The sequence below is a fragment of the Dromiciops gliroides genome, chromosome 1 (genome assembly GCF_019393635.1).
Source record: "Dromiciops gliroides isolate mDroGli1 chromosome 1, mDroGli1.pri, whole genome shotgun sequence".
Lineage (NCBI taxonomy): Eukaryota > Metazoa > Chordata > Mammalia > Microbiotheria > Microbiotheriidae > Dromiciops > Dromiciops gliroides.
In genome coordinates this window covers 65,653,759-65,664,652 of record NC_057861.1, presented here as the reverse complement: position 1 = coordinate 65,664,652, position 10,894 = coordinate 65,653,759, and the positions used below count along the sequence as shown (strand labels likewise).

Genomic DNA, 10,894 nt, shown 5'->3' with positions numbered 1-10,894 from the left:
AACCCTATCAAATCTGACATTCTGTATTTTAAGCTCTGACATTCTGTTACCTTTCTAACTCTGAGATTTTATATTCTAAGGACCCTTTAAGTTCTAACATTCTGTATTCTAAAGTTCCCCCCAGCTGGTGTCTTTTGTATCATATTCTATGCTCTACGGGCCTTTAACAGTGCTGACGCTCTAGTTTAATACATAGTATTACATGCCTTTTAGCTTTAGGATTCTGAATCTAATATAAATGTTCTATACATCTTTTAACTCTGTTAATTCTATGATTCTAAGGTAAGGATAGTCACCATGTGGGAACATCCTTTCTCCTGGGGCTTCCAAAGATGCCGCCTTCTTGTGTTTATCTGAGTCCATGTAATGTAGCAGTGCTAGGCCTCCAACAAAAGCTCTCCCTAGTAGAGGGTGCAGACAGATATCCCTGAAGGATACAGATCATGTTCTCTGTTTGCAATGGCATCCTGAACTCTGTGGACAGAGGGATCAGCCAAGATAATGGAGGAACAGCCAGATTCTCCTTTGCCCACAACTATTCCAAAAAGATCTAGAAAATGTACCAGACTGAGTTCTTTTTTTTTTTTTTTTTGGTGGGGCAATGAGGGTTAAGTGACTTGCCCAGGGTCACACAGCTAGTGAGTGTCAAGTGTCTGAGGCCGGATTTGAACTCAGGTCCTCCTGAATCCAGGGCCAGTGCTTTATCCACAGTGCCACCTAGCTGCCCCTCAGACTGAGTTCTAATGGAGAAATCCAAGAAAAGTCACAGTAAGTAATTTTTCCAGCCTAGGTTAGCCTATGGAGACAGACCAAAAAAATCTGTGGATACTGGGGATGAGATTTATAGCACAAGGACTGAATGTGGTCCTGTCTAAGGCAGTGCACCAGAACAAGAGGTCCCAGACTTGGCAAAAAGGTGCTTGATCTTGTGCAGGGAACAGGAAAAGGTAGTTCTCTCTCACTATTCGGGTTTTTTTTGTTTTTGTTAAGTGACTTTCCCAAGGTCATACATATATAAGTGTCAAATGTCTGAGGCTGGATTTGAACTCAGTTCCTTCTGAATCCAGGGCCGGTGATTTATCCAGTGCACCACCTAGCTGCCCACTATTTCGTTTTAATTTAAAGATCCAGTGCAGACTGAGGAGGGGCCCTGTACCTAGGGGTCATAGTCCAGAGCAAGAAGGTGTTGGGGAACCCTAGAATAAGAAGGTGACAAAGAAGCAAGCATCAGCTGTGTGGCTCTGACCCCCAACCCTAGCCCTATCACAAAGTCCAAAGTCATAAAATATGGTTAGAAGAATAAGCAAATACATACGAGCACACATGCACATTGTCCTGTACATCCTATAGTAGCTTACTTGGGGAGACACAACACTGAAAAGAAGGCCTTATCACTGGGGTAAGGAGATTTGTCCTGGAGGACTCACCACCCAGGAGGGAGATAAAAGGACAGAAGAATTGGGGTGAGGATGGGCAATAAGATTGAAGAAAAAAGGACTACTTTGAAAAGCAAAAAGTGTAGGACTGTCTGCCCCAACCCCTCATCTTAGCATTTGAGACCCTGTTATCTAGTGACTCCCTCTCTCTTATCTCATGTTATAGATCTCTTCTCCAGATATGCCTTTCTCACCACATGCTTACATCAGACCCAATGCCTGGGCTGCCTTGCTTCACATGACCACTCACTACACAAAAACCTCACCTATTCTTCAAGTGCTCATTCCAATGCTGCCTCCTCAATCTAGAATCATCCCTAATCTATGTAGCCAGATGGGCTCATCCTTCTCTTGAGATCTCATTGTGACTGTTCCACTTTCTATGTACTCACTTGTCTTGTCTTATTCCCATCATCATACAAGACTGTAAGCTCCTTGGGAGGAGAGGCCATGTCTTGTTTTTGGAGTAACTCATGTTGGTTTTCTACTTTATGGTTTACAAAGCATGTTCTTTATATAAACATGCAAAGGCATGCAGTGCAAGCAACATTGCCCCATTTTACAGATGAAGAAACAGAGGCTTAGAGGAAAGACCTGACTTGCCCCAAATCACATTTAGGTCATCTGGCTCAAAGTCCGATGCTCTGCCAATTACAGTCTCTATATACCTCAACCTAAATCGAGCATGGTGCTCAATAAGCCTTTGAGCTCAATTGACCATCCCCAACATTTCTGCTTAACTACTAGCATTATATGTAAACAAAATGTGAAAAGATGGTGGTTGTGGGGTAGGGGAAATCTGAGGGGGGCTCCCTCCCCCTTTCTTCACCCCTATCAATTTGTCTAAAGATCAGCAAACCCAAGTTAAACCCAGACAGCTGGAGTCAAACCGCATTTGTTATCCTAGCTGAACTGCTCTATAATCCATTTATTGGTACAAATAATACCTCATTTCTGTAATACATTCTTATATATGTGTCCCAGAGTTTCCATCTTCCTTTAGGCTCAGTCTCAAGTTTCAAACCTTCTCTGAAGCTCTCACCATTCTTAGCCTTCCAAGTAAAGGTGAGGATCCCTCCATCCATTTCCCAAAGACCTTGGCCTGGGCCTCCCTTTCATTCTTTTTATCTCAGCTTCTTGTGGACATATCTTTTCCCAACTGTAAAAAAAAACCAAACCTCTGCCTTGTATTGTTTCTTAAACTTAAAATTGAAGGAGACAAAGGATGTCCTTGTGTTGCTGAACTGGATTATTCCTTATAGTCCAAAGACCACAGACAAGTACATGTGTGTATACTCACACACACACACACACACATACACACGCGCGCCCGTGTACCAACGAACAAAATACAAAGCTTCCTTCCTAGTTTCATATATCTCAAGATTGGTTTCAGGTCAATTTTATATGCCCTTAACTAAAGTTTTTCAGGGACTGTTTTTCAATGTTTCCTAGTTCTGTTCTTCTCATGTCGCTGTCTCTAGGCTGTTGTAAGTACTTCATGTTCTAGCAAGAGATGTAAGACACATCTTTTAGATGTGACTTGCTTTCTAACAGCTCACAGAGCACTTTTACAATATGGATGGGCCTCTGTTTCTATTTCATGCTTTTTGGACTGAACATAAAGGTACATCCATTGAGTCATGCTGCTGTTACTCTGGGACCTTAAATTTACATAAAGAATTCCCCTTTTCAGGCTTGGCCATTGTAGGGTCATATGGTATATTCCATAAATCTTTTTTTTTTTTTTTGCAGGGCAATGAGGATTAAGTGACTTGCCCAGGGTCACACAGCTAGTGTCAAGTGTCTGAGGCTAAATTTGAACTCAGGTCCTCCTGAATCCAGGACCAGTGCTTTATCTATTGCACCACCTAGCTGCCCCCCATAATTCTTTAATGCACACTTTTAAAAATATACACACAATGTTTTGAAGCTTATTTCTTGAAAAATAAAAGTATCAAATAGGGTTTTGGTTTGTTATTTTTTTAAGTCAAAAGCACTTTACAATCATGAATGCCACACAACATCCCTGTGAGGTAGGACAGCATCATCCCATCATCCCCATTATACAGGTGAGGAAAACAACACAAGTGAAGCCCTTCAAGGCTTGAGCTTCAAAATCTCAAGGGTCCTTTTTTGCCAGTGCTTGGGTCCCTGAGATAATCCATGCCATGAATTCAATGAGACAGCACTTGGAAGCGGGGGAAAAAGAAATCTGTCCAGTTTTGACCCTTTTCTCAAGTCAAACTGGATTTTGAGGGGTTGGGAAGACATGCAAAGGAGAAGCAGTTTCAACAGCTAGGTTGGTGAAGCATAGCTTTCTAGGTTAATTAGGTCTTTTTTTCCCTTCTGAAAAATGTTTTGTTTGGAGAAAAAAAAAAACATTTTTTGGTGGGGTAATGAGGGTTAAGTGACTTGCCCAGGATCACATAGCTAGTGTCAAGTGTCTGAGGCTGAATTTGAACTCAGGTCATCCTGAATCCAGGACTGGTGTTTTATCCACTGCGCCACCTAGCTGCCCCTTAAGAGATCTTAATAAGAGAATTTTTTTTTTTGGTAGTCAAAGATAACAGGATGGGATGCACACAGTAACTGTGCTGCCTCAGTTACACTCATCGTGTGCGATGTATGGAACTAGGAAGCTACAGAAGAACCCCATCTTAATATCTGGGCATCTGGCTACGTATCCTCACCATCTTATGGCCTCTATCATAGTGAGAAGAATTGTGGGCATTAGTGACTATAGAGAGGCTAGAATCTGATTTTCAGAATTAAACCAAACTTATGGAATTGCTAATTTATAACAATTCTACTCCATCAATCTGTTCAAAATTAGGATAAATCAACAGATTTAAGGCTGCAACTTAAGCTGGTGAAAAGGCAAGAAGTGGGGAAAGGGATTACTTTCTCCCCCAGGATGCATACTTTCCAGGAAGACGGTGCTCCTGGAATAGTCATTAGGTAGGCTTCACTTTAGAGTTCATCAAAAAAGGAAGCTCCTTCCCCTGAGATCTAGATACTTGCCAGCTGCCTTTTCTTTTAGGAAAGAAGTCAACCCCGGAGTACTGCAGATCCAGTAGGTTAAATCCAGTGGTCCAAAGATATTATCCCCAGCCTTCCAGGAGCACTACCAACTGCCCAACAAGACACTTCCCTAAGATGTTTTTGATTGGAGCTAACCTTCCTGCCTTGCCTCAGCCCTTGGTTTAAAAGCTGGGGCCTGTGCTAATTTGCAGGACAATTTTACCCAAAAGCTGGAGGTTGTTTGATAACTTTCTGAAGTTCTTTGAAGCCTTAAGATTCCATTAGCCAATGGATTACAGAGAAAGTCCAAAGGGACAAAACTCTTTTCATAAGCAGACCGTCTGTCGTTATTTATTATGGTATGTACCACCACAGAGTCTAGGGGTGGTGGGGAAGGTGTCTTAGTCCTGGAATCCAAGGCCAGAAGCCCCCTCCCCTATACACCCCCCTCCCCCACCCCATCAGCCCCTTTGCCAGACAAACCAGCAATCCCCAAGGAATACCCAGGCAAGTCAGTCTAGTGCCTTTTCTTTTTAATTACTTAAATATAGGAGCTTAGGCTCACACATTAGACAAGCTTATTTTTTTTTTTAGTTTATTCTGCATTCCAGTGAGAACATAAACTGCATTTTCCACCTTGATAGAAGTTAAGCTGTCTTATAAATAAATCATTTTATCGTTTAACACTGCAAAACTAAATGACAGACCTGGTGTCCTTAAAGGGGCACGGCATCAGATTATCAGCAACCCGGTCTTTGGTGGCCTGCAAACTCTAATCTAGTGGTGGCTTTTAGCATATGCAGTACAGCGGATTAGTGTCAAAACTTCACTCTCCTGAACCTGACCTTTCTCCAAAAATGAAGGACGGCTATCCTTTTCTCCTGGACTTTCTATCTGGCCAGGCCAAAGCCTCTGTACTCAGTCATCTCTCCTCAGAAAAAAACCCCCTGTGATGGCATGTTCTCCAAGACCACCTGCTCAACCCTGGGCTATGGGAAATACAGCTTTCTGAAAACTCAAGTTTAAAGCCTGTCACTGATGGCCTAATCCCCGCATTCTAGTTGCATTTTCTTTAAACTATTGCCTTATGTGGGTCCTTGCTGGTGGAATCAGCTTGGAAGATGGCTTTAAAAGCAACTGCAGCCTCCAAATCATGGAGTCTATCAGTGAAATGACAAAATGGGCATGGAGACTGTGACAATGGGTTAGGAAACGTTCTCTGGCTTTAACACGGAAACAAAGCTTTGGTGGCTATTCCTGTATTGGAGAACTGGTGCTAAGCACAGCTCCTCTAACATAGTGCCGCTTCATGGTTTCTAAGCAAAAAAGTTAGGGGCTTTCCTACTGAGAGTGGAGAAATTGGGAGGCCCATGTGCAAAGGTTAGAATGAGGTTTTAAAAATGGAACTGTCTATAGAGCTTGACGGAGTGAAGCCACAGACTTCCATCTTAAATGTAAAGCACACACAAGTCTTTACATACCATTTTGGCCTGCATTGCCCATTCTAGGGAAAGCAAAACAAATACTGCTTTAAACTAAATGGATTTATCAGTGGGGGTGGGGGGAAACCACAGAAATCCAGCTTCACAAACAGGCAGCAAAATCTTAGGACTTCTGCACAACACTTGCAACCTGGCCACTTGAAAAATAAAAACCAAACCAACTGAAAGCTGTGTTAAGTGGTGGCCAGTTCTACTGGGATCCAGCTGATTCCCACTCCATGGTAACTAGGACAACACAGAGTAGTTGGGGACAAACTGGAAGAAAGAAATCGCCTTGCTTCTTGAATTGCAAAACTGCGCCGCTGTGACCCATCAGTCAGGAGATGGCTACTCAAGAGCCCTGACAGCTGAGCTCATCGGGCATCCAAGGGGAAAGAGGGGAGTATACCACCTTCTGCTTCTATTTCATGTTCTAGGAGGTTAGGAAGGCAATGGCTTCCACCCCTCTGCCCCTAGGGTAAGGTCAACAAAAACCTCCTAGCACAAGGGAGGACAGGAAAAGACAGAACTCATAAAAGAACTTGCACATCTTTCTCCCTTCTAACAATAAATGAATTGATTGAGGGAAGGTAGCTCTCCTGGTGCACTTCCCTGAAGGCCTTTATGGTGTACTAACTCTGGATTTCTCACTCAAAGGAGAAGTTAATGGGGAATATGGAAGCTCTAGACCCCACCCCTGAGGCATATTTTACCAGAAGCCATCCCACACCATCTAGGAAGGTGGGAAATGTAAGGTGCTACAAAGCCCTGGTACCTCCCTCTCTGCTGAGGTTGACTAAGCAAGGAGGGATGGTGAGGGCACCCCCCTCCCCCCATTCAGTGCAGTTCAATGAAAGCCTCCAGTTCTTCAGGGATGAAGCCCTTGTACGGGACCTTGTGCTTGTCTAGGGCACGGGCTGCAAGGCACTGGAGGGTAATGTAGTTGAAGGGCTGCATGGTACTCTTGCTGAGCAGCTTTTCATCCAGCAGCTCGTAGGCGGTTTTCTTGAAGGCATTAGTTGCATCCATGTGGGCACCAGCCTCCATCAGGGCACTCATGATCAGGGGACAGTTGTTTTGGGCAGCTATGTGCAATGGGGTGTTGTTGTCAAAGTCCCTGCTGTCTGGGTCAGCCCCACATTCTAATAACACATTCACCACGTGCAGGGAAGGGAACTTGCCCACTGGGTAGCGGCCCACAGCGGTTGTGTCCTTGTCCACAGCCATATGCAAAGGGGTAAAACCATTCTTGCCCCGGGGACTGCATTTGAGAAGCCTGTAGACAGTCTGACGTTTGAGGTGCTCTTGTTCTGGGGTACACTCTACTTTTTCCAAAAGATATATTAGGTGGAGAATGATAGCTAGGGCTTTGGTGAACTGTGATGAGTCACCAGGGTCTTTGGGGTGCTGCAGTGCCCTCTCTACTTCTCGCACTCCTTTACTGAGCACACCCATGAGGTCAGCGAAGCCAATCTGGGTCCCCAGGCTACCCTTGGTGGTTCGGTCCTGCAGCACATAGGAGAAGAGTTCTGCAAAAGAAAGGAAGCTGCTAGCTGTCATGGGGCTCAGAGGTTCTAGGTTGCTCTGTTGCATGTCTAGGGCGTACTTCCACAAGTGGATGCACCTTTCAAAGTTGCCCGAGTCTGCGTACACTGCCCCTCTATAGCGAATGTAGTAGGAAGTGTCAGGATGGGAAGGTCCCAGGATGCGCTCCCGGATCAACAATGCCTGCATCCTCATTTCGTCAGGGTCGGTAATAAGGGCTTCTAGTTCTTCTGCTGTATTCACTTCTCTGGAATAATCATAAGCCAGGACTAGCTGCTGAGGCTCTGGCTTGGGCAGATACTCCCCACCCTGGTGCCGCAGCTCCATGGCCCTCCTCCAGTACTTGAGGGCGCCCAGTAGGTCCCTCTTTTTGTCTACGAACGTGGCCCCCAGCAACTCCAAGGCCTCCACTGCGGCTTCTCGGCTGGTGGGGCAGCAGCTCTCATAAGGCTCCGGTGACTGGGCCTCCTCCGCCCCCCGGCTGGTGCTGGGGCCGGCGGCTTCCTCCTTGGGCAGTGGCAGCTTTGGCTGGACTTGGATCTCTGGGGTGGGCTGCTCCTGGATGAGGTACTCCACGATGTTGGTGTGGCCCGTGACGCTGGCGGCCAGCAGCGGGGTCATGCCATAGCCGTCCCGCTCCATGCGCGCCTTACAACCCAGCAACAGCTGCAGGATCTCCAGGCTTCCGGACTCGGCGCAGTCGTGCAGAGCCGTGTTGCCCTTGGCGCTGCGCCGGTTTACCTGCGCGCCCTGCTCCAGCAGGTAGCGCGCGATCTCGCGGTGGCCCTTGTAGCAAGAGATCATGAGGCAGGTGTGTCCGTGCCGGTTGGCCACCTCCAGGTCGGCCTGGTGCTCGCCCACCAGGTAGCGCACCACATCCAGGTGCCCGTCAAAGCAGGCTGCCCGCAGCGGTGTGGAGTTGGTGCGGGTGGTGCGGTTCACGGAGGCGCCGCGCCGCAGCAGGCTCTGCACCACGCCCAGATGCCCGGCGGCGGAGGCAGCCCACAGCGGCGGCGCGCCCTCGATCGTCTCCCCGTCGAAATGCACCGAGCCGCCTGCCTCCACACTGGCGCCGCAGCGGTCCACCAGGTATTCCACCACATCCAGATGGCCGTAGCGGGCGGCGATGAGCAGCGGTGTGCCCCCGGCGGCTGGACCCCCGGCTGCCCCAGCCGCCGGCTCGCCAGTCAGCTCGTCCAACTCCTCACGGCTGCGGCCGCTCAGCAACTTCTGCAGTAGCTGCAGCTTGCCATCGCGAGCCGCGTTGTACACTGCAGTGCGCAGATCCATGGCGCGTGCTGCTCGCCTCCCATCGGCCGTGTGGGGCCGGGGCGAGGCCGAGCCAAGCCGAGTAGAGTCGAGCAGAGCCGAGATCGGCAGGGAGAGGACTAGAGCCCAGCAACCTTCACCCTCTCTCCCGCCGCCATCTTAGGCCTGTTGCAGGCAGGACAAAATGGCGCCCGGTGGTGGGGAGGAGCCTAGGGGGCTTGCCGCACGCAAGGACCTCTGGGAAACGAAGTTCTGGGTAAGAAATGGCCGCCGCACAGGCCAAGAATCCCGGAAGTACTAGGAGGAAGAAGCGTGGGACTGCTCGAATGAACCGCGCGCGCGAGACAGGGGCTGCGTGGGAACTGTAGTTCTTACCGACCGAGCCTGTGACGGCTGCGTGGCTAGGGTTGGTGATTTTGGCCGAACTATGCTTCCCAGCATGCAAAGCAGCTCTCCCTTTCCACTCCCCTCTCTAAAGCTGTTAGAGAAAAGTGAGGAGTCTTTGGATAGGCTAGGCTCTTTCAAACGTCACAGCTCGTTGGCCAATAGCAAGTAGATAATCGCTCTCATTCGTTTAGCCCTGTTGCACCGCCTTCAACCTCCTTCAGCCACCAGAGAACTTCATTTCCCGGCAACCTTTGGGAGCAAGATTGTGGCAAGGAGCCAATCAGAAGCTTAGATGGTAGCCCACCTTCCGGGTTGGGCAGATTGAGGCGGGATTTTGTTGTCAGTTCCTTCTGCCAGTGGTCTGTAAAACCCTCTTTGGTAGGGGGCGCTGGGCAGCGCCCAGGGCAGCTGTGGAGCCCTGGGGAGATGGTTATCCTCTGCGCTACAGAAGACCCTGGCCTACTCACTCCTGCTTTATTTCGTCTGTGTCGCAAGCGGGACCATGTAGTCATGGACGCAATTGTCCCAACCCTCCTAAACTGTGCCTGAGGTGGGGGAGGGGGGGGAAAGGGAGGTGGGAGAAGGCAAGGGAGTGAGGCTTTGTGTGTGTGTTTGTGTCTGTGTCTATTCGTGCCCTTGCCTGTGAGCCTGTGTCTGTGCCCTCGTCTTTATAAGTCGTCTAGTCCAACTCATTTTACAGATGAAGGGTCCGGAGAGGAGAAGTCAGCAAGTGAGCCCCTGTCCTCAAGGAGCTCACAGTCTGATGGGGGAGAAAGCAAGCCAATAACTATGTAATCTCAAAGGGAAGGCACTAGCATTGAGGAGTGGGAAAGGTTTCTTTTGGAAGATGGGATTTTAGCTAGGACTTGAAGGAGACCAGGAAGTGGAGATGAGGAAAGGGGAGCATGACAGGTATTGGAAAGAGCTAGTGAAATGCCCACAGTCTGCAGGTGACTTGCCAAGGTCACACGTAGGCTGCTAGTGTGACTAACCACCAGTTGGTGTGCAACTGGTTAAATGGTTCAGTGAAAAGAGCAGGGTACTTGGAGTGAGGAAGATCTGAGTTCTAATCCTTCCTCAGACTGGACTAGCTGTGTGACCCTTGGCAAGTCTTAGGTTCTTCAGTTATAAAATGAGGGGGTTGGAGTTGATGGTCTCCCAGGATCTTTTTTTTTTAACAGAATTTTATTTTCCAAAATATACGTAAAAACAAATTTTAACATCAATTTTTTTTCTAGCTCTAGGTTTATGAGCTTAGGGCTACAAATCCAGCCCATTTTCTACGTTTGCCACTACTTCCCCAAAGCCCTGGGACCCCTGGTATCAGATCAGTCCATTGCACTCAGTATATGCCACAGTACAGGGTCAGAAGAACTGGATCTTAACCCCAATGACTTATTGAAACTTTAAACTAGTCATTTGTCCTCTCTAGGTCTCAGCTTCTCCTTTATATAAAGGGGATAGGACCAGCTCCGGGGTCGTTGACTTTCAGTTTGTGAACTTGATTTCAAGTTTTGATAACTCTCAATATATTTTATTACCTTTGCAATCAGGCATTTAAAAAATATTCTGAGAATGGGTCCATAGGTGTCACCAGACTGCCAAAGGTGTCCATGACACAAAAAAGGCAAAGAACCCCTGGATTACTTTCAGTGGTTCTCTGTCACTCCTAGGATCATTGCTTAAATCCTGTTGGGTGTTCAAAACACATGATATAGGTAAAGGCATCATGTACTTCCCAGATTTATCAGA

General features: G+C 47.6%; 1 protein-coding gene across 1 annotated transcript; it reads right to left on the bottom strand.

Moving 5' to 3' along the window:
• Positions 1-5,795: 5,795 nt before the first annotated feature.
• Positions 5,796-9,304, bottom strand: FEM1A (fem-1 homolog A). The gene has a single exon (XM_043975415.1). The coding sequence runs from the start codon at positions 8,774-8,776 to the stop codon at positions 6,779-6,781; it is 1,998 nt and encodes a 665-aa protein (XP_043831350.1). The 5' UTR covers positions 8,777-9,304; the 3' UTR covers positions 5,796-6,778.
• Positions 9,305-10,894: the final 1,590 nt, after the last annotated feature.